The 22500-nt window shown below is 46.4% G+C and overlaps 3 protein-coding genes across 26 annotated transcripts in view; all 3 read right to left on the bottom strand.

Annotated features, from left to right (window-relative positions):
* Window positions 1–6682, bottom strand: part of LOC135091859 (methionine-R-sulfoxide reductase B1-like) — a 33929-nt gene extending 27247 nt beyond the window's left edge. The window contains exon 1 of one of the 2 annotated variants that reach the window (XM_063989893.1): window positions 6342–6682. The gene's annotated coding sequence lies outside the window, so the exon portion shown is untranslated. The remainder of the gene's footprint in view (window positions 1–6341) is intronic. The other variant, XM_063989894.1, reaches the window with a different exon arrangement.
* A 674-nt stretch (window positions 6683–7356) lies between these two features.
* On the bottom strand, window positions 7357–13178 carry LOC135091576 (glutamate receptor ionotropic, kainate 5-like). Of its 5 annotated transcripts, none has more exons than XM_063989329.1 (12): window positions 12948–13178; window positions 12453–12541; window positions 12054–12144; window positions 11610–11768; window positions 10786–11298; window positions 10321–10442; window positions 9971–10066; window positions 9617–9728; window positions 9208–9260; window positions 8662–8765; window positions 8081–8241; window positions 7357–7603 (listed from the first exon to the last, which is right to left on the bottom strand). In XM_063989329.1, the coding sequence occupies exons 6-12, from the start codon at window positions 10336–10338 to the stop codon at window positions 7554–7556; spliced, it is 594 nt and encodes a 197-aa protein (XP_063845399.1). In that variant the 5' UTR covers window positions 10339–10442; window positions 10786–11298; window positions 11610–11768; window positions 12054–12144; window positions 12453–12541; window positions 12948–13178; the 3' UTR covers window positions 7357–7553. The 5 variants fall into 4 exon arrangements, 4 of the variants coding, with proteins under 4 accessions (XP_063845399.1, XP_063845400.1, XP_063845401.1 ...); XM_063989330.1 differs by having other exon boundaries at window positions 10321–11298; XM_063989331.1 differs by lacking the exons at window positions 12453–12541; window positions 12948–13178 and having other exon boundaries at window positions 12054–12366.
* An 860-nt stretch (window positions 13179–14038) lies between these two features.
* Window positions 14039–22500, bottom strand: part of LOC135091853 (potassium voltage-gated channel protein eag-like) — a 54369-nt gene continuing 45907 nt past the window's right edge. For 18 of the 19 annotated variants that reach the window (XM_063989865.1, XM_063989864.1, XM_063989872.1 and 15 more), the window contains 3 exons: window positions 21212–21343; window positions 20015–20212; window positions 14039–19822 (listed from right to left, as the gene is read on the bottom strand). In XM_063989865.1, the coding sequence (XP_063845935.1) occupies window positions 19325–19822; window positions 20015–20212; window positions 21212–21343 (828 nt within the window). In that variant the 3' untranslated portion in view covers window positions 14039–19324. The remainder of the gene's footprint in view (window positions 19823–20014; window positions 20213–21211; window positions 21344–22500) is intronic. The other variant, XM_063989881.1, reaches the window with a different exon arrangement.

Below are 22500 nucleotides of genomic sequence, written 5' to 3'. Positions count from 1 at the left end.
GAAGTGACCGAATATTCAAGTTTGTGTTATATATTACTCTCTTAAATCGTCAGGGATTGTTGAAGTGAATTGAGAAGTAACACAGCCATTAGCAGTCAAAGGTGTAAAGTCCCGAGCACCTGTACAGATCATGAAAATTACCAAGAGACACCTGTGGATATAAACAGGTCACCTTCGAGCACTCAGAACTGAATACGAGAGGCGCACCTGTATAAGCCACCCCGAGTCAGAGAGGAACACCTGTGCAAAGCTATAAATACGCCATCATGAATTAGTATACCTGCTCACACACACACAGACACACGCATTAATCATTCACACACACACACACACACACACACACACACACACACACACACACACACACACACACACACATACACACTACAAGGAACATAAACTTCAAGGAAAAGGAAGGAGGGCGTAAAAATACACTCTTTGGCAAGACTGACAAGGCGAGGAAGAGGCGAGGCAGGTTCTTGGAAAGAGACTTGGTAAGGTAATAAGCGCTCACACGAGGATACGAACTCGGGGAGAAGGAGGGGAATATCTGAACCGCATAACCACCACAAGAAATTTGGTAGAGAGGACCACTGAGAATATGAAAGCCATCTTGTACCACTGAGAGAACCTGAGAAACTTGTGCGACATGAGGTAAAGATAATTTCGAATCTGACAGCCATCTTGTAGCACTAAGAAGGCTGAAACTTTAGAATTAGAGAAACAATAATAAAGAACACTAGAGGAACGACTGAAGTTATCTTTAAGTCGACGATAAGAATAACTAAAACCTGGAAAATTACACGAGAAAGCAAGACAAGCATAAGCAACACCTGGCAAATAATTAGTACAACATGGAGGATGGGACAACACCTGAGCAACACCTGGAAACACCTGGCAACACGCAAGACACGATAATCAACACCAGGAAACCGCAAAGCAGGAAAATTAATAAGGGAAAACTTGAAAAAAAAAAAAACATACACAAAAGACTACGGTATTTAAAAACATGAAGAAGTTACACTATTAACCTAACTGGAGCAAAAACAACACCTGCAGAATACCTTGTGGGAAAGAGAAAGCACGGAAAACACACCAAACCTGCGATGTGAAGAGGGAAAAAAAAAAAAAAAAAAAAACAGGAAAACTCTTGTATCTTGCCAAACAACGATACAAACTACCATAAACTTGCACTGAGAAGACACCAGGCACCATTAGTCAACACCAACTCAACACCAATCAAAACCTATCAATATAACCCAACACCAGACAACACGAGGCAACACTAAGTCAATACCACTCAACACCAGTCAACACCAGTCAACACCACTCAACAATAACCAACACCAAACAATACCAACAGCCAACGTAATACCAGACAAACAGGAAATACTCTCCACCACCACCACCACCACCACTACCACCACCACCACCATCGCCACCACTACCAGCACCAGTGTGACGTAAGCCCAGCAACACAATCCCTTAAGAAAGAGAGGCCGCCCTGCTTAGTCTCTGCCTCTGTCACGCATCCTCAGCTTAGGAAACCCTCGCAAGACGCTGGAAGAGAAGTCGTGTCTTAGAAACGCCCGGTATTTCCCCTGTCAAGGTCACGAGAGGGGAAACTCAACTATGACCTCGTGACCTTTAAATGTAGATAATGGTGTGCTGGGGTTTTCCAAGGAGGGGTTTTGAACTTAGATTGATTGTACTGTGTGTGTGTGTGTGTGTGTGTGTGTGTGTGTGTGTGTGTTTGTTATTGTGTTAGTATATTATTAGTGTGGTATTTGTTGTATTCTCTCTCTCTCTCTCTCTCTCTCTCTCTCTCTCTCTCTCTCTCTCTCTCTCTCTCTCTCTCTCTCTCTCTCTCATGTCCTACGCATACCAAAGAACAGGAAAACCTAATCTTAGACATTTCCTTATTAAGTCTCTTGCACTCCTCCTCCTCCATTTTTTTCTCCTCCTCCTCCTCCTCCTCCTCCTCCTCCTCCTCATCCTCTCTCATCACCACAAACAAATTTCTCGACGCAAATGTTCGCTCAAATTAATTCTCTTCATGATAATTTCCTCTTAAACTAATGTAATCTGAGCTAACATAACGTACCCTGCCCTAAACTAACTTACAGAAACCACACCAAACTGTACTAATTTTACTAAACTTATCTAACCTAACCTAAGCCAGTCTAACCTAACCTAACCTAACCCAATCTAACCTGACCTAACCTAACTTAACCTAACCTGACTTAACCTAACCTAACCTAACCCAATCTAACCTGACCTAACCTAACTTAACCTAACCTGACTTGACCTAACCTAACTTTACCTAACGTAATCTAACCTAACCTAACTAAATCTAACCTGACCTAACCTATATTAACATAAACTAACGTTACCTAACCTAACCTAACCCAACTAAGACGTAACCTAACTCAACCCAACTCAACCCAAACTAACATAACTTAACCAATTAATAACTACAGGTGGTAAATAGTCAGCTATACTAATGATCACTTTGCAATATACTTTCAATAGTAGTAATATGAATAATAAATAGCATGAATAATAGTAGTAGGCATTCATTGTATATTTAAATGCCCTTTGAATTAATTGTGACGTTAAATGATGGAATGAAAATGTACGTTTGTGTGTGTGTGTGTGTGTGTGTGTGTGTGTGTGTGTGTGTGTGTGTGTGTGTGTGTGTGTGTGTGTGTGTGTGTGTGTGTGTGTGTGTGTGTGCGTATAAGTGTTTTGCCTTTCAGTCTGTCTCTATAGTGGCATTCATGTGTCTGTCTGTCTGTCTGTGTGTCCATCTGTTTGTTTGCCGTAGCGCTCTCTCTCTCTCTCTCTCTCTCTCTCTCTCTCTCTCTCTCTCTCTCTCAGGCACACCATTACATCAGAGAGAGCGAAAGTTACGCCTCGCAGAGAATGACAAATGGACAAAGGGAGAGACAGAGAGAGAGAGAGAGAGAGAGAGAGAGAGGGAGAGATAAAGGGAGAGAGTGTAAGAATGATAAATAAAGGAGAAGGAGAAAGGAGGAGATAAAGAGGGAGAGATAGAAGCTGGAGAGAAAACAGGACGTGGTGAAACAATAATGATGTAAGAAAGATAAGAGAGAGAGAGAGAGAGAGAGAGAGAGAGAGAGAGAGAGAGAGAGAGAGAGAGAGAGAGAGAGAGAGAGAGAGAGAGAGAGAGAGAGTACAAGAAAGTGAAGAAAATAAAAAGAAAGTGAAAGAGGCTTACCACCTGTACAGAGAGAGAGAGAGAGAGAGAGAGAGAGAGAGAGAGAGAGAGAGAGAGAGAGAGAGAGAGAGTTGCGAACGCAGTGTTGCAAAGAATGTAAATACAGTGTTGGACAGAATGTTCTGCTCTGGTTAATACGAGCTGTTAAGAGAGAGAGAGAGAGAGAGAGAGAGAGAGAGAGAGAGAGAGAGAGAGAGAGAGAGAGAGAGAGAGAGAGAGAGAATAATATACTCTTTCTCTATATTTAAATCATTGACATTTCAAAGATAAAACGATACCATAATCTCTCTCTCTCTCTCTCTCTCTCTCTCTCTCTCTCTCTCTCTCTCTCTCTCTCTCTCTCTCTCTCTCTCGTGCTCCCCTAACCCTAAGACACTTAAGGATCGATCTTTAGGGTGAACGTCCCTGGAAAGATCAATATGTGTTAGGTCTCTCTTAGTCCCCTCTGGCCCCTTGTGGTCTCTCCTGGCCTCATCTCCTGGTCTCCCTTAGTTCCTTCTGGCTTGATGTGGTCTTTCCTCGCCTCGTCTCCTGGTCTGAGTCCCTTCTGAACCGCTGAGGTCTTTTCTGGTCTCGTCTCCTGGTCTGTCTTAATCCCTTGCAGCTTTCCTTATTTTCATGTTATTTTCTTTTCGGTCTTTAAAAATGCAACTCCAAGCTTAAAAAAATAGAAAGCAGGCGAAAAATGTCACAGGAAAGCTCTCGTGATGGGGGAGGAGGAGGGAGAAGCAGGGGAGGGAGCAGTGACACGAGGTTGCATGTATACCTCCACCAAAGTCGAGTTTTATACCAGTTTCGTACGAGTTTTATCCTCTGTGCTTCCGTGTGTGTACGTTTTGAGTCAACACAAAGCACGGAGCGTCCTTCTTTTTTGTACGTGGCTTTAAGGACGATAAGCACGAACAATGTGGTGTCGTATTTGTGGCACTGTAATTGTGTGGTGCTAAAATTGTGGTTTTGCATTTGTGTTAGTTATTGTGGTATGTAATTGTGGTGCTGTTATTATGGTGGTGTAATCGTGGGTGGTTCTTATTTTGGCACTGTAATTGTTGTTGTTATTGTGGCGCTGTATTTTTGGCACTGTTGTTAACTTGCGCCATTTTTTTCATCTATGTTTTCTTTTTTATTTTTTAGACTACTTTGACTCTATTGAAGATTCACCTATGTCTGTAGAAGTTACCTGTGGAATTTACCTGTAGAATTACGAAGATAAAGGGAGATATTGTCTGTAGAATTGCAAAAGGAAGGGAAGAATTACTATTAAATTCACGATGGGAAGGGAAACTCATCTATTTGTCTTTGTAGTAAATATTTGAAGTCCACCTGAACTGTACTACACACTCTCTCTCTCTCTCTCTCTCTCTCTCTCTCTCTCTCTCTCTCTCTCTCTCTCTCTCTCTCTCTCTTTAAGATGTCCCATTTTTCACTCGTTTAGCTATAATTTCAAAACTAATGTGGAGATTTTTTTCAATATAATGCTACTGTTTGAGAGACATGGCACACACACACACACACACACACACACACACACACACACACACACACACACACACAAGTGATGGAGTGACGAGATAAGCAAATAAACACGATCTTTCCTTTCCTCCTCTTTTAAAGGTACCTTGTTTAAAATACCCCATATGACGACGTGGGACCACCAAACACACACTTATGTACACTCCACCAGTCAGTCGGTCAAGCTTGTGTGTCAGTCAGCCAGCCAGCCAGTCAGCCAGTCAGTCAGTCAGTGAGGGTAGATAAGTGTATAGAAAATATCCTGTGTTAGTCAGTCAGTCAGTCAGGGTAGATAGTCACAATCTCTGCCTCGCCTGGCCAGTCTAACTCGTCTTGAAAGTTGACTTGACCGACTGGCGGGGCGACAAAAATGGAAAAAAAACCCAGACGAAAGAAGAATAATCGTGTTGGAATATTGTATTGAATGAGAGCAAGTCCTTAGTGTTTCTTAGCTTTCACTCCCTTCAGAGGACAGGTAGCTAATGGGATGCTTACCTGTTGTGGTGTTATCGTTAATTAATGATGTGTTCTTGTACGTAGGTCAGGCCAGGTAGGTGAAAACAGGTAGAAGTACAGGTAGATGGATGGACAGGTGAATGTGGAGACTGAGAGCTACAAACAAGACAGATAGACAGACAGACAGATGAAGTGACTAATAGAAAGATAAAAGCAGGGATTGACAGATACAGGATGGTGGTGGCAGATAGACAGATGGTGACACACACACACACACACACACACACACACACACACACACACACACACACACACACACACACACACACACATACAGACTCATTCATTCATATATTCTGACGGAAGATAAGCAACACATGACTTACATATTAATAGACACGCAAAAACACCGACGTAAGTAGCACACACACACACACACACACACACACATCACACACACACACACGACACACACACACACAAACACACAGCCTGTAAGTGTGTGTGTGTGTGTGACAACAACATCTCGGCCGACAGCGTGGTCTGGCGAAGGTTTTGTGATCACGTGACTACAGGATCGATTGGTGAGGGGCGTGTGTGTGTGTGGTGTGTATGTGTGTGTGTGTGTGTGTGTGAGTCTGTGTGTGTGCGTGTGAGTGTGTGTGTGCAGAGCCAGAGAGGGTACCGGCCTGACCTCTTTACTGTCTTTCATGTGTGTGTGTGTGTGTGTGTGTGTGTGCGCGCATGTGTGTGTGTATGTGTGTGTGTGTGTGTGTGTGTGCAGGCACCGCGGCACTGGGTCAGTAATAAGTGACAGTGTTCACAGCGAAGGCAGCAGCAGCAGCAGCAGCAGCAGCAGCAGCCGCCAGGCAAGGAATGGTTGTCTTCACACACCACACTTCATTTTTTACTTGACCGTCGGAGCAGCAGCAGCAGCAGCAGCAGCAGTGTGCAGGACTCGCACGTCCGTGTGTTGTGTTGGGCTCCGGATGATTCTTCAAGTTATTTTTGCCAAGTAGAAATAAATAGCATTTGTGTAAGCCTGCACAGCCCAGCCTGCCCTGCCAAGAGGCACCCCCCGCCCCACGCCCCCCAGGGGTGACACACACACAATACATTACACACCACCTACCTTTAAAGGAAGACGGGCACTTGTCCTACTGGGAATATTTTGTCAAAACTGTGTTTTGTAGCACAAAGTGGTGAGGGCGGCGACGCGGCTCGGCGCTGGGGCCTGGCGTGTGGCGGGTCGCGTGAGCAGGACGGTTGGTGCCGAGCAGCACCTCCTCAAGCACGGTTCAGCACGGCGTTTGGTGGCACTAGGCTCGGGGCGCGGCGCGGCGTGTCTCTCCCAGCGCGGAGCGTGTGCGGTACTGAGGCGGTGACGGGCGACATGTTGCGTGGCGGCAGCAGCAGACGACGGCAGGCAGGAGTTGCCGGCCAGGGCTAGGAGGGCGGGCTGCCGCGCCGCTCGGGAAACTCGGGAGAATCTCCTTGAAAATCTGAAGAATTGCTGGATGCCTAATTACCTGGTGAGCGGAATGCCGCGTGTGTCAGCACGCCATAAACCCCGGTGATGCTGCTGCTGCTGCTGCGTGTGTGTGTGTGTGCGTGTGTGTGCGTCCTGCTCCTCACGCGGCACCTGTTTTAACTGTGTCACCTGTACACTCACCGCCACTTGCATCACCTTATATATATATATATATATATATATATATATATATATATATATATATATATATATATATATATATATATATATATATATATATATATATATATATATATATATATATATATATATATATATATATATATATATGAAGGGAATATGTAGATGAGTAATGGTGTGCAGCAGAGGTTGAGTGGCGGCAGAGTGCCAGGCCTCTCGAGGCAGTCAGCGGCGCGGCCAAACTTGACCTTGGTGATGGATAAGGCAGGAAAATAACACTGACTGGTGATAGTGAAGTGGCAATATTATTAACACTGGCCAGGACACATAGGAGAGGCACGCAGCACCGGGGGACAGCGCGGCCCGGGGGGAAGGGAGGGTGAGGCTGTGAGGCAGTGGGCGCCGCGTGTCGAGGTGATTCACGCCCGTGACAGACTGCACCGCCACTGCCTGTACCATTCATCTCTGGCCACGCTGACGGCTCACGCTGCCGGCCCTGCGCTGACCAGGGGCGTTGTGCTGCTGACGCTGCTGTTGTTGTTGTCGTTGTAGTTGTTGTTGTTGTTGTTGTTGTTGCTGATGGTGGTGGTGGTGGTGGTGGTGGGTGCAGTACACGGTTCCTTCAAGTCCTTCCCGCTGGTGGTGGTGATGGTGGTGGTAGTAGTGGTGTTGTCAGCGCCGCATCACCTCAGCCACAAACATTCCCATGCTTCCCACCACACCTGTGCATCATCATCATCACCATCATCATCATCATCATCATCATTAACCACAAATTATCAAAATCTATGGAAGCTAACACAAGCAATCCAATAAATAATAGTCACCGCTGAAAAAAACAAAGAAAACCAGAGATATTTTAGCGGTGACTCAAGTATTACTGAAGATTTGAAGGCGTGCATAGCGTTCCATGTTTTGTGTTGTATTTGTGTTGTAATCTTATATTTTTTTGTCGTTTTGTATTGTAGCTTTCATTTTGCGCTGTCTCGTATTGTAATTTTGTATTTTCATGTTTTTTGTGTTCTATTTTTGTATATTTTTCATGTTTCTTATTCTGTTTTTGCATTATTTTGCGTTGTATTCTTGTTTCTGTAGTTTTACTGTATTTTCTTGTATTTATATCACCAACCCATGCACAGCCTCCACCGCACACCACTCCCTCATCTACACCCTCCCCCCTTCCACCCACCCCACAGTACCTGCCCCGTAGAGACTCAGAACCCCGAGGAAGTCCCCCAGAGCTAAGGGCCTCAGCTCCGTGTATCCCTCCCTCCCTGGCGGCATGAGGCAGTAGGAAGTATTGGCCATCTCCTTAGCGATAAATTTCTCCACCAGCCCAAACTCCATCATGCGGTACACCCTAGAGAGAGAGAGAGAGAGAGAGAGAGAGAGAGAGAGAGGACCTTAACTTCTATTTGAGCTAAACTTCTATTACAACCTGCTAAAAAATATTGATATAAGCTTCTCCATTACGTTTCTGGGTTAAGCTTCTACTGCAGTCAGCTAATAAGAGAAAACTGTCTTAATAATATGCATCTAAGCTTATTCATCCCCCTAGTTTCATTAATTAAGCTTCAATTACACTCTGCTAAAGGAATATTGATCTAAGCTTCTCCATTAAGTTCCTAGGTCAAGCTTCCACTACAATCAAGGAGAGAACACTCCCTTAATATGCATCTAAGCTTCTTCATTCCTTTCGTTTCATTAATTAAGCTTCAATTGCACCCTGTTAATAGAATACTGGCCTAAGCTTCTCCATTGTAGTGAGGCTTCTACTTACAATTCATCTAGGACAGGTTTAAGGGACGAGCCGAGAGGGAAGCCCATGCTGTGTTGTACTGCCATGTAGCCCCCGCGTGTGAGTGCCAGGCGACAGTACCCATTCTGGCACCCATGGAGAGAGAGAGAGAGAGAGAGAGAGAGAGAGAGAGAGAGAGAGAGAGAGAGGACTGATTCAAACCTTTTCACTTCAATACATATCACTTCGCAGCACTAAAAGCATTGTGTGAAGTCTTTATAAGCACCTGCAGGAAAGATATAGAAAAGAATACATTTTTTTTTGCAGTTTCTAGCCAGAGTAATGTTAGAACGAGGCTGTACAACGAGAGGAAATGCCCAGCAGTAGTTAGTGGTTAAGGAAAGATTGTAAAAGATAGTTAATGGGTTGAAGTAATAAAGCACAGCAACATTGAACATAAAACAATAGATAGATAGTTTAGTTTATTGTTTATAGAAAGACTTACAGAGAGAGAGAGAGAGAGAGAGAGAGAGAGAGAGAGAGAGAGAGAGAGAGAGAGAGAGAGAGAGAGAGAAACCATTTACTCACCTCAGAAAAGTCCTTTCCCATCAAGTAAGTGGATGAGTGTCTGGTGTAGAGGCCTAGAGAGAGAGAGAGAGAGAGAGAGAGAGCAGTAATATCAGACAGTATTCCCTTTATTGCTTAATCTTAGTAAAATAAAAACAAGAATCGAGATTAAACAGAAAGAATAGTTAAACACTTAGTTTGAGCTCTTTGTTATTTGAAAGATTATTTACCGAAGAAAAATTTAACTACACTAGAGAAAAAATAGATAAATAAGACTACTAATTTCTAGCCCATCATTACCTAAGCCACAGTAAGCGGATAGAAAACGGCAGCAGTCAGAGTTAGCATGAAAGAAAACGTGAACTCATATCCTTTTCCATTTTCTTTCATGCTAATCTTTCATGACCCTCGTACTTTCTCGTATCCTTACCGGCAGTACCACCGATGACAGTAGGGATGATGTCCGTAGCGCTACGTAGGAGAGGAGAGCGTCCTTTCCACCCCCTGCCCATGGTGGAAGTGGGGGCCTCGTCATAAGCAGACTAGGAGGATGGGCGTGGGTGAAAATGGTCGTAGGTTAGATGGGAACTGGTTACTGGGGAATGTGGCGAATTTTGCATTGTTTTTGTATCGATTCAAAAGAGAAAGAGGAGAAGAACATTTGTGACAAGACAGAGAGGAAGAAAAGAAAGGTTGATTATGATTAGATGATGATGGTGGTGGTGGTGGTGGTGGTGGTGGTAGTGGTACAGGTGACGAAGGAAAGGTACACTGGCGAGCTTACACTGAAGAAGCTCTGCACGATGGAGCCATGAGCCATTGTCCACGGCACCTCTGTCTGGTCCACCAACTCCGCCAGGCTGTCGAAGGGTACGCGAACCTGGCAACACACGCACACACACACACATAGACAGATAGATTTTGCAATTTTTACCCAGTTTAAAGATTAGACGTGGCTGTGGGACAAATAAAGATATTTCACAGTGATTGGCGATAAGGAAAGATGTACCAAGTGGCAGTAAGAGTTAAAACACAACACTTAGATACACAATACCTAAGCTCTCCACTTAGTCTCCGCTTCCCAAAGACCACCACTTAAACATTGAGGTAATCAAGTACAGGTGCAATCCTTACCTTGGGCACAATGAGCATGGCCTTAAGATTAGAGCGGTACACGATAGCAATAATAAGGGACGTGAGAAGCCACAGCCCGGCCAGAAATCTTGCTCCCTCACCGCCCTTTAGATTTAGTACCGCTGCGGGTTAGATAGATAGATAGATTGATAGATAAATGGAATGATAGACTGGCAGGTATTTAGTTGGATTGTGTCCCTGTTATACTCTAAACAAAATCTCTCTCTCTCTCTCTCTCTCTCTCTCTCTCTCTCTCTCTCTCTCTCTCTCTCTCTCTCTCTCTCTCTCTCTCTCTCTCTCTCTCTCTCTCGGTCACTTATTCGTTGATTCAGTCATTCACACACTCTCTCCTTAACTCTTTCTTCCACTGACTCACTCACTCACTCACTCACTGGCTGATTAAGTCACTTCCACCCTCACCCACACACTCCTCCTTCCTTCTTTCTTTCTCTTCCTTTCACTCACGTTGGCTTAACAGTGCTCTGTAGCCCCACAGCCACCCCCACAAAGAGGAGGAAGAGGAGAAGGAGGAGGAGGAGGAGGAGGAGGAAGAAGAAGAGGGAAATCTGAGCTGTCCTGAATCATTTTTTCCTGGAAAAGAGAAACGTTCATAAGAAAACGCACATAAAAACGTACATGAGAAGGTGTGTGTGTGTGTGTGTGTGTGTGTTTATAGTTTGTATTTTTCCATCATTATTTTTTTTTTGCATGTAATTCTGTATGTCTTTAAAGTCAATGTATTAACTTTCTATTAAATTTGTATTCATTTTTATTGTATTATGTATATCATTGTTTTTTTTTTTTTCTTTCCAACAAGTATGTGAAGGTTTGGAGGACTTGTGTGTGTGCCCGGCCTGTGTGTGTGTGTGTGTGTGTGTGTGTTTACCTGGGACGGCGTGAGCGTGTAGGCGAGAGGACGAGAAGACCAAGAGCGATTCCTGTCACCACCAGGAGGCTAATCAGCACACCTGCCCAAACCTGTCACGAAACACACCTGTAACTTGCCACCCACCCGGTCACTCAGTTATTCACTCATTCATTCATTAATTCAGTCAGTCAGTTAGTCAGTCAGTCAGTCAATCAGTCAGTCAGTTTGTCAGTCAGCCAGTCAGTCAGTCAGTCAGTTAATTAATTTGTCAGTCAGCCTTAGATTTAAAAGTTTAATCTCCGTTTTCTCTAGTATAGCGTAGTCACCCTTTTTTTCTCGTTTTTTTTTTCTTTCTTTATATTTACCGTTTTTTGTTTCTACACACACACACACACACACACACACACACACACACACACACCAGTAGAGTAAAAGGTTTAGTGAATCCCAAAAGGTCTGGCTCAATTTGCGGCCTGCGGTAGAGAACGGCGTGATCCGTGGCCGTGATGGGAACACTGAAGTCTGCCACCTTGGTCCTTTCCAGCGTCACTCCGAAGGGTCCGATCGCCACGTCCACCTCCTGACGAAGATGTGGTGGGAGGGAGTGAGTGGGGGGTATAATAGAGGTGATGTTCTTATTTTCTTTCATGTGTGAGGGGCACCGGCCAAGATCAACAAAATTAGAAGGGAAAAAAAGGCCCACTGATGTGCCAGAATAAAAAATCGTTATAGAAAATTGGAGGATAAGTGTCTTGAAACCTCCCTCTTGAAAGACCAGAATAAAAAGAGCAACAACAACAAGAACAAGAAAACTTACAGACCAACTTAGCCTGCAGTGACTATACAAGTACCTCAACTGACTCACCCTTCGATGTAGCATTCCCATCATCCCGAACCAGGAGCCATTGGGGAACTTAGCGCCCCAGAGGCCATCCGGAGGTTCCAGGTATTCATGGCTGGGGGCGTGAAGAGTGGAGGTTGAAGGAGCATGGTAATGATAGAAGAGAAGACGTAGAAATAGAATTGTAGATTGAGAAAGGCAGGAAAGAAGGGAAAACTGGAGAAATGGAAATGGAAAATAGAAGAAAAGGTTATGAAAAGGAAGGAAAGATGGGGAACTGGAGAAATGAACGCAGAAAATAGAAGAGAAAGATGAGGAAAGGAAGAGAAGCTGGAGAGATTGAAGGAGAGACGAGAAGAGGGATGCGAGAGAAGATAGAAGGAATAATGGAGACATGAAACACACACACACACACACACACACCAGACGTTTAGTTTCTCCAGGATCACGTCGAACATCTCAATACACCAGCCAGTATAGTTGGGGTTCCAGCCATCCACGTAGGGCGGCCACTGTGAGAGAGAGAGAGAGAGAGAGAGAGAGAGAGAGAGAGAGAGAGAGAGAGAGAGAGAGAGAGAGAGAGAGAGAGAGAGAGAGATCAATTAGCTCACCTCTGTCCTGGTATGAGTGTGTCGCTTTATACTCAGTGAAAAAGGAAACTGGTAGGTAATCAGGTTGTTAGTGCAGAGTCATTAGGAAGCTTTTAAATGAAGATTAAAAAAGTTTATGGATGAGGATGATAGGTGGAAATAGATAGGCATGTTTCATATAGGGACTGCCACGTGTAGACCTGATGGCTTCTTGCAATTTCCCTTGTCTTATGTTATGTAACTTAAACAAACAAACATCCTCACTTATCTACTTCACCTTACTTCAAGCAGAAACACTCACTACGCTGCACGGACTCAAAATTCTCACCTTCGTCAGCGCCACCTTCAGACAACGACCGACAGGGAGGTATGGCGCCACTGCCTTCTCCATATTCATAAGTAGAGCTTTTCTTGTGGATTCCTAGGGTGTTGCACGTGTTTCTGGAGTGTTGGGAGTCTCTAGGGCTTAGGATTGTCAAGTTGTATCTCTCACAGGAGGAGGAGGAGAGGGAAAGGAAGCTGAGGAGAAGGGAATCTATGTGACTTGTGAGTGATGTGTGGACTGCTGAGGTTGATGTACCTTTCTGCCTCCTCCTCCTCTTCCTGACGTTCCCTCCCACTTCCATCTCACTCATCTAACATTTTCAGACACAAAAATCAAGATGAAGAAGTCTATTATTCACACTAGTATCATCATACTTTAATTGGCTGATTGTGGCCTCGGGAATTTGAAAATAAGTGGTGATGCGTTAAGGGGAGCGAATTTTGGTGTTTTGGTGGTGTTTTGGTGGTGTTTTGGTGGTATTTTCTCGTGAGTCACTGTTTCTGATGTTGTGTTAATTTTTTCTCTCAGGTTTTAAGAGGAGGTAGTGAAATTGGGCGTTCTGTAAGGCTTTTATATGGTGCCACAGATGTTTTGCTCTTTTCTGTTCTGTTTTCCTACGTGTCAGTGTTGCCAAGCTAACCGCAGTAAGGTGTCCCAGTCATTCCACTTCATTGGCAGATATCTTCGTGATTTTGAAAGGCTGAAATTTAGTCAAGGTAAAAAAATGTTGGTTAATTTTCTGTGTTAAATCGTTCATGCTTCGACGTGTTGAGTTATTGAGGGTTTATTTGAGCCCTTTCAGAGTGGATTTAACGTTTAATTTTAGCTGGTCTTTGAAAGGTTTATGATTTGGTCAAGGAAAAAAAATGTTAGTTAATTTTCTATGTTGAATCGTTCATGTTTTGGTGTGTTTAGTTATTGAAAGAGTATTTGAGACCTTTCAGAGTGTATCTAACCTTTAGCCTGTTTGTAATTGAAAGATATTATTAGTTATTTCATATTTCACTTTGATCTTTATTTTTGTACCTTCAGGGTTTCATCAGGGTCACCTCACGTGTACAAATACCAGGAAACAGAACAGGAAAAGATCAGGATAAGAATGAAATTAAAACTTTATTACCTGAAAGATGTAATATTTGTACAGTGCTGTATATACATTATATTTTGTATAATGAAGGAGATCTAGGTTGTATGCGGGGACGGGACGGGAGTGAAAGAGCGCCCGTCCCACGCACTCAAAAAACAAACCGTATGGAAAGCGTTGTATTGAAGTCAGATCCGTAATTTATTTGTTATTGCATAAAGATACATGATTATGGAAATATTTTGAATTATGCCACTTTATGATACAATGCCAGTGACCTTCGCAAGCTTAGAACAGTTGTGCAACCTTATCTGACGGAGGGAGGGAAGGGGGGAGGGAAAGGAGAGAGAAGTCCCCTGAGTATTGTGCCTTGGGGGTCATTAGAGGTCCTTCCTAGGGTTCCCTCGCCCAGTTAGTGACTCCTACCTATGCACCGTGGCCCCTGTTTTTCGCTGTGGGCTTGTGTGTGTGTGTGTGTGTGTGTGTGTGTGTGTGTGTGTGTGTGCTTGTTTGTTTAGATCCTACTGCTGCCACCAGTGTTTGACAGCAGTTTTCTCTCTCTCCCCCCCACTCTCTCTCTCTCTCTCTCTCTCTCTCTCTCTCTCTCTCTCTCTCTCTCTCTCTCTCTCTCTCTCTCTCTCTCTCTCTCTCTCTCTCTCTCTCTCTGTGTGTGTGTGTGTGTGTGTGTGTGTGTGTGTGTGAGCCACTTTTGGGACCTTTGAAGGATTAGAGCCACGTCTGGGAAGGAAGGATTACCCGGGGGAAGGAAGAGATGAAGGGTATTGGGAGACGAAGGAAGGAAATGATGATAGAAACACCATTACAACAGTAAATAAGGAAGGAAGGAGGGAAGAGTGTCACTGAAAGAAGGAATTAAAAGATTCATTAAGAGAACAAGGATGAAGAAAGGAAAGGAGAAGCAAAGAAGGAATAATACGAAGAAGGAAGGATAAAGACAAGGAAAGAGAGATTATGAGGAAAAAAATGACTAGAAGGAATGAAGGAAAGTGTGAGTAGAGAAAAATAATGAAAATAGAAGTTATTAAAAAGAGCAAGAGGTGAAGAAGGAAGGAAAAAAGAAATAAGAGAGGATAATTAAAAAAAGGAAAGAAGAGAGGAATAAGGGAAAGAAGAGAGAGAGAGAGAGAAAAAAAACATTAGGGAAGAACATAATTAGATTTGGGAAGAAACTAAGATTAATGATGGTGGGAAAATTGGGACAGGAAAAAATATATGGCGAAGGGAAAAGAATAAATGAGTTAGGAGTAAGTCAAGGAACAAAGAAAGGAAATAAGTAAGGAAAACTGTCGAGGGATGCCACCAGCCGGAATAAAGGAAAGAAAGGAAGGAAAGAAGGAAGGAAGGAAAGAAGGAACAAATCACAGTAAAAAGAATAAAGACGGAAAGACAGAAATAGGGAAAAAAAATCTTCACCTGGAAATAAGTGGGGAAAATAAGCGAGGAAAATACGAGTGAGGATAAAAGAAGGAAGGAAACAAGGAAGGAAGGAAAATATTCTCAAGAAAGTCATAAAAAGAAGAAAAGAAGGAAAGGAAAAAGGAAAAAATACAGACATAGAGGAAAGCTACATGAAAAAAAGACGGAAAAGAAGGAAGGAAGAAGGAAAGATGAAGAACTTGAAACAGGAAAAAAAAATGTAACTGGAATGAGAGAACTGACGAGAAATGAGGGAGGAAAGAAGAAAAATAAACATATCTATAGGAAATTACATAGGAAAGAAAGAAAAAAAAACAGAAAAGAAGCAAGGAAATATAACAGTAATGGGAGAATTGGCGAGGAATGAGGGCATGGTTAAAGAAGTCACCAGGGAAACGAACCACCAGGAAACCATTAGGAGGAACCACCGGGCGGGGCAGTTCCTCCTCCAGCAGCCCCGACGAAGGTCACACAGCACAAAGCTACAATGCATCACATGAATAATGGTTTATACAATGACAATGCACCAACGACACAATGAATGGCGAGCTGGAGCGGCCCCCACGTGCTTGCAGGCTGAAGGGGATCGTCTCCCACAGTAATAGAAAAAATGGTTGAGTCTTACCCGCAACACGACCCTCGTTTTCTTTAGTCTGAGTCGCCGGTTTTTTGTTTCGCGTTGGAATTTCAAGTTCTTTCTCTCGTTTTCTTCTTGTTTTATGTTTTTTCTCTTAGTTGGTTTATTGCACACGTGACTGACTCGATGGCTATTTAAAAAAAAAAAATATTTACCAATGAAAACACGAGGAAAGATTGAAAGAAAGAGCTGGAGGAAGGAAGACAGCATAAGGAAACTTTGAGGAAGAGGAACGTAGGAGAAACTATGAATAAAAAGCAGAGAAGAGAAAGGACACTTGAAAAAGAAGGGAAGGTAAGACTAAACTGATGAAGACCCTGTTATATGCGAGATAGAGACAGACAGAGACAGGTAGCATGGCGTGAGGAAGGGAGAAAACCATCCTAGCAGCTACATCTACACTACGCTGTCGGAGAACACAAAGCGCTCGCTATCGAAGGGGCTACGGGACCAGAGAGAAGCAGTGAGTAGAACAGAAATTTTGATCGTCCGTTTCCCCAAGGTCTGTGTTCAGCGTGGCAGTGGAGAACCGGGTGCCAGGGCGCGGGGAAGGGGAAACACAGGACCGCGTGGCCATCTGCAGGGGCGTCGCTAAGCTGCCGGGTCCTGTCTACTGAAGAAGGCGGCGAAGAGGGAAACAAAGAGGTAAAGCTACAGAATTCGGCGTCCCGCGCTGGAATTCTCGGAGTGAGGGAGGGCGTGGAGACCAAGCCCCGCATTCTGAAACCTTCCGGCTCACGAGGACTGTTTTCAACGGCCACTGAGGTGATCAGACTGACTCCCACAGGTGTTCTGTTCCCCACTGGTGCTGAACCTTTGCTCATCCGTCACTGGGATCATAAAAACACTCTTGGAAGCAACGAACCCACTAGAACCAAATGAGAGCAGTCGAAGTTAAGACGCCGAAACGCTTAAGAATGCGGACATGATGAAGAACAGAGTGGGGGACATGAAAGTAGACACGAAAGAAGGGCACTGAGGAGTAGGACACGGAGGCAATCTGAAGCAGACAGGAGGCGGCGCAGAAGCAGCCCACGAGGGGACGATATGCCGTTACGGAACACACAGGGAAAAATAAACTCGATTAAAACACCATCAATAGCAACACTCGTATTCCAGCTGTCGGCAAAAGCGGCTGAGAGAACGTGAAGAAGAACACCCGCAGAGCTTTTTGTAAGTGTTCTTGAGGGGGGAGGGGGTAACAGCCATCTGGTGAAGAGAACAGTGCTGGACGGTGAAACAGTCAAGAAGTGTGTGTGTGTGTGTGTATGCGTGTATGTGTATGTGTGTGTCTGTGTGTGGAGTGTGAGCGGGAAGCAGGAGTGGAGTGGTGGAATAACACGCTAAACACTCGTGACTCGTGGAATGTTTGGTATACAAGAGGAATGTTCAGGTTGTGGAGTGTGTGGAGAGCAAAGCGGATGGTTACGATAGGACAGTTCAGGTAAGGAAGGTGGACAGGTGAGACAGGTGTGTACAGGTGTGTGTGGGGGGTCAGGGACGTGCGGCCATTTGGGGTGCTAAGTTTCTCATGGGTTTCCTCGTCTTCAACTCCGTCACCTTTGAAATGCGCTTGAATAACCCTCTCTCACTCGTAAATTTCCTTACTCACTCACTATTCTTTCATAACTCACCATTTCAGCTCACTAACTCTTCACTCACTCACTACATTTCATCGCTGTATACCCTAAAACCCACACTTACTCACCCACTCACGTACTCACTCACTATACACTCTCATAGCTCACCATTTCAACTCATTAACCCACTCTCTTCACTCACTCGCTACATTTCATCGCTGTATACCCTAAAACCCACACTTACTCACCCACTCGCGTGCTCACTCACACTCACTCACCCACACACGTCACGGAGATGCGGAACACTCATATATACGCAGGAAGTCTAGTATTGAAACACGAAACGACGCGAGAACATCGTAAGATTTGCGTGTCGTAAGAAGCAGCAGTTGTGGGGACGAGGACGAGGACGAGGACGAGAGGAGGACGAAGACGAGGATACGAAGGAAGGCTCACGGAAGCTTCGAGGGTTACGAGTATTATCCTGCTGTGGCCAAAGGAGGAGGAGGAGGAGGAGGAGGAGGAGGAGGAGGAGGAAGAGGTAGAGGATGCAGTGTGTTGTGACGAGAGATGAGGGAAGGACAGTGAAAGAGGGGTAATGGGTCAGGGGTCAAGCTCGCCTCCGTTCACACAAGGTCACACGGCGAGGGGGTGAGGTGAGGTCAGGCCAGGAGGCGCAGGTCGCTGGAGGTCACGGGGTCACTGCTGAGGCGGCTGCTATAGTTGATTATAGTGAAGCCGAGAAGAGGTGAGAGAGGAGGGGGGGAGCAGGGGATGGGGGGAGGAGGAGGGGCGTAACGTTGGGAGTGAGGGGGTGAGGGGGAGGGGGGGGTTGGCGCCACACCGCGTCACGCTCTTGTATCTACACAGACGTGTTATCACAGATCAGTTGGAACAGTAACAATCAGCACAAGAAATATAAATATTGAAAACTTCCACTGTAGCACAAAAGTCAAATAATATACATTAGTTTGCGACGAAACTCAACACACCTCGGCCGAGCGACGCCGCTCTTGAGTTCCTTGACGAAACACTGTTTTGTTATGTACAAAACAAACGGGACGGTACTTATGTGTAAATGCTGAGACTGTTTCCGCTCCCTTCCGCCTGGCCGGGCCGGGGGAAGGGCGAGGGGAGTATTGCCGGGGAGCCGGCCGGGCCCCGCCACCATCTGCCTTGGTCCACGTCGCCGCCCGTCCTGCTCGTCGGGTCCTTGTGTCCTCGTTGCGCGTACTGAGGGACGTGTCCTGCGCGGGCCGCTGCGGGGCAGAGTCTCGTCCTGAACACGAGGGCGCGCGTCGCTGCTCCTGAGCGAGGTTAGCGGCTTGGCGAGGCAGCCCCAGGAAGCCCCAGGCAGCCCCAGGGCGCCCCGGGGTGAGCGGGTGGCCTGGGGGGCGGGAGGCAGCGGTAGGCGGGGCCCAGGGGCGGCCGCCGTGCTGCAGCTCCCACCTTGGTCCCCGCCTAACTCTCTTCATCTGTAAAATACTTAGCAACAGCAAAATCAGTCAGGAGTATTATCTGGTAGCAAAAAGGTGTTGCGTCATCGTGCGCGGTGGCGCGGCGGGCGAGGCCGGCCGTGGCGGGTCACTTGTGCTGCCGTACCCGTGCAGGCCCGGGGCCCGTGCGGGCTTGTACTGGCGTCTCAGAGGTACTCCCGCGAGCGGGACTTGGTGGGGGGCGGGGGATGCTCACCGCGTGGCGAGGACGCCTGCTCCAGAATCTCGTCCTCCAGCATGCCGCGCACCATGGAGTCCGTGGGGGAGTTGGAGTCCGTGGGGGAGCTGCGCGGCGTGGCGGCAGCGCTCTTCGTGCGGCTCTTGTCGCGCCGCTTGGGTTTGCGCGGCTCCTCGCTGGCCGTTACCTTGGGCATGCTCTGCTTGGCGTCCTCGCCCGCGTCCCCTGACCCGTCCGCGGCGGTGACGGTGGTGGTCCGATCACGCTCACGCTCACGCTCCCTCTCCCGTTCCCGCTCCCGCCGCGCCGCCACCCGCCCCGCGTGGTCGTCGCCCGGGGGCCGCACGCTGACAGGCTGCGAGGCTGAGCGCTGCACGGTGTTCATGCGCGCCATCACGTCGTTCATGTTGTCTTCCAGCTTGGTCAGCTTCTGGTTCATGCGCTGCATCTCCAGCTTGAGGTCCACCTGGGGGAGGAGACGCGTTAGTGCTGCACTCACCTCAGCAACACCCGTGCTGCACCACAGACACCCACGCTGCACCACCAACATCACCATCCCTCTGTTCCATCCCCATCCTGCCACAAGGACCCCTGCGTAAGCACCACCAACACCACCACTATTCTTCCCCTACCTTGACAGTTCCCTTAACCTGCGCACCTTGAAGTCCATGAGACTTGCGATGATCTGCTGGCAGTCAGCGGGCGTGACCCCGGGCGTGACGGGCGCCAGGTAGTCCGTGACGTTGCCTGAGTCGTTGTCCTGCAGCTTGTTTTTGTGGTCACGCCCCACTCCTGAGTCAAGCGAGTCCAGCTTGTTCAGCTTGAATTTGGTGCTGCCCTCCAGGCCAAGCGTGTCCTGCAGGGGGAGGGGGGGTCAGGGGGTGGTTTTGTGTGTGTGTGTGTGTGTGTGTGTGTGTGTGGCATGGTGCCAGTGTGCGTGGAGTGGCAATGCTCTGTGTAGGTTGTGTGGTGCAGGTATAGTGAGGTGCTGAGGCAGGTGATGAGTTAGTGGTGAGCCGTAGGTGTGTGATGGAGGGTGTGGTGGACGCCTCAGGACTGCATAACTCAGCGGTCGAGACGTGTGGTTGTGTGGAGTGTCGTGTTCTGCTTGTTAGCGTTGTGGCGTCACTCACTGGAATGCATATGTACAACAAACACTGAGACACACGTAATAGAACCAGAGTTTATACATGACACGGGAACTGAGGCTTTAGAGCAACACAACACCAAGCAATGTGTGTAGCCGTGGGGGAGACTCCAGGACTTGTGTGGGAGGACCTGTTGGCTGTTCACACTAAGCAGGCGGACAAACCCCAATCCCAAGCATATTACCCTCATGATGGAAGCTTAGAGGGAAGATGATTGGCTGGGAAAGGTACAGACAAATCCTATTATTTTATCCCCATGCTGTTTACTTAGATTTGATTGGCTGGTGGGGAAAGGGGCGGGGCTAATCTGTCAAGTTAGTGTGAACAGCGAACAGATGATGCTTTGAGGGTCTGGCACGGGAGGGTGAGGGAACGAGAGGCGTATCCTGACGAAGGCGAAGCATGTCGACGAACCGTGACACAGAAGCGAGTCGGACAACCATTTCAGGAGGGGGAGAGGGAGAGAGAGAGGGAGGGGGAGGCTGGGTAACACGAACACCAATGGGATAACTACATCACTAGCAAATAGCGGAGAAAGCGGCGCCACTACAGCACGCGTCACACAGCGTCACTACAGGGGCAGGCTTCAGGGGGGGAGGGGTATTGGGGGCGCTAATGGAGAGCCTAAGGGGAGACTAACAGACGCTAACGTGCGAGGGGAGGACGGTAAAGGGAAGACATGAGGGGCGTCTTGTCTTCTTCGTTACCTTTTTAACTACGGTCTTGGAACTGTTGTTGTTGTTGTTGTTGTTGTGGTTGTTGTTGTGAGCGGTGCCTGTGCTGGGGGTGGTGGTGGAGGAGGAGGAGGTGTTGGCCCGCTTGGGGGTGACGCCCAGGGTCTGAGGGACAGGGAGTGAGGGCCGGTCAGATCAGGGGCGTCAGGTAAGGGACGGGAGGGCACCTGTTTGTTATGGTCAGTCCCAGGTTAATGATTACCTCACCTTCACTTTTTGTATTACTTTCATAGCGATAGTGAGTTTTTATGTTCTGTTAAAAATATCGAAGGCCTCACCTGTGTATTATTACCTTGCTATTACCTTGTTTTTTTCTTCTCTCATTATTAAAACGACAGGGAGACTTTCTGTTTTGTAATTGCCAAGCTCCAGGTACAGGCTCATTAAGGGGTGGAAGTCCTCACCTGTTTATTCAGTCCCAGGTTAATTATGATGTTATCTGTCTTATCTCCTAATAATGAAGCGTGAGCGAGGTCGTCTATGTTAGATTTGCGTACAAGAGTGGATGGAAAAGACCTTCTTTCCTTCCTTCAGCGCCTTCTTCAGACATCCACCCTTGTACCTACCGTGACATCTACCAGGGGACTCAGGACACTAACCCCTTCACGACACGCCCTTCTGGTGGTCTAACCGCTAACGCATCGTGCAGGACTGACCCTAATGTGACGGGGTGTGACTAAGGGAGGTGACGGGAGTGTGACGAGGGAGTGACGGCCCTGGGTGTGTGGGACGGAGACTCGAGGCTTCAGATGTTAGTAACGCTGTCAACTGTTTGGGTCAGATCCGTATTCTGAAACGCTTCGCTTTCACACCACGACTGTTTTCAAAGGCCACAGAGATGATTAGGCGGGTTTTCAAGAGTGTTTCTCCTGTTCATAATGTAGAAATCTTGTTAATCTGTCACTAGAACCATAAAAACACCCTTAAAAACCCGTGTAATTTCACCATGACCATTTTGAAAGGCCTCAAATTTGATTAGCCGGATTTTCAAGAGTGTTTCTCCACTTCATAATGTAGAAATCTTGTTAATCTGTCACTAGAACCATAAAAACACTTAAAAACTAGTGTCATTTCAACTAGAGCCTTTTCAATGCAGTGGAGATGCAGCGCAGAAATGTTTCAGAATATGGTCCTTAGTAATTTGAGCCTAAACACGATAAATCAATAGGCCTGAAAACCATATTTTTGTTAGTAGCTCTACATAACTACAGAATATATTACTGTTAGGCCCAAAAAAACCACAACCGGAGAATTTGTTAGGC

This window comes from Scylla paramamosain, chromosome 38 (assembly GCF_035594125.1).
Source record: "Scylla paramamosain isolate STU-SP2022 chromosome 38, ASM3559412v1, whole genome shotgun sequence".
Taxonomy (NCBI): Eukaryota; Metazoa; Arthropoda; class Malacostraca; order Decapoda; family Portunidae; genus Scylla; species Scylla paramamosain.
The sequence above is the reverse complement of the archived record's forward strand: the minus strand, read 5'-3'. Positions and strand labels throughout refer to the sequence as shown.

Excerpts from the sequence above, each read along its gene's own strand:
- LOC135091576 (XM_063989330.1), bottom strand. Across the intron at positions 8,766-9,207 it reads TGGGAAAGGACTTTTCTGAG|AATGGGTACTGTCGCCTGGC; the intron begins GTGAGTAAATGG and ends CATGGGTGCCAG. Across the intron at positions 7,604-8,080 it reads TCTGAGTCTCTACGGGGCAG|GTGTGGTGGGAAGCATGGGA; the intron begins GTACTGTGGGGT and ends GATGATGCACAG.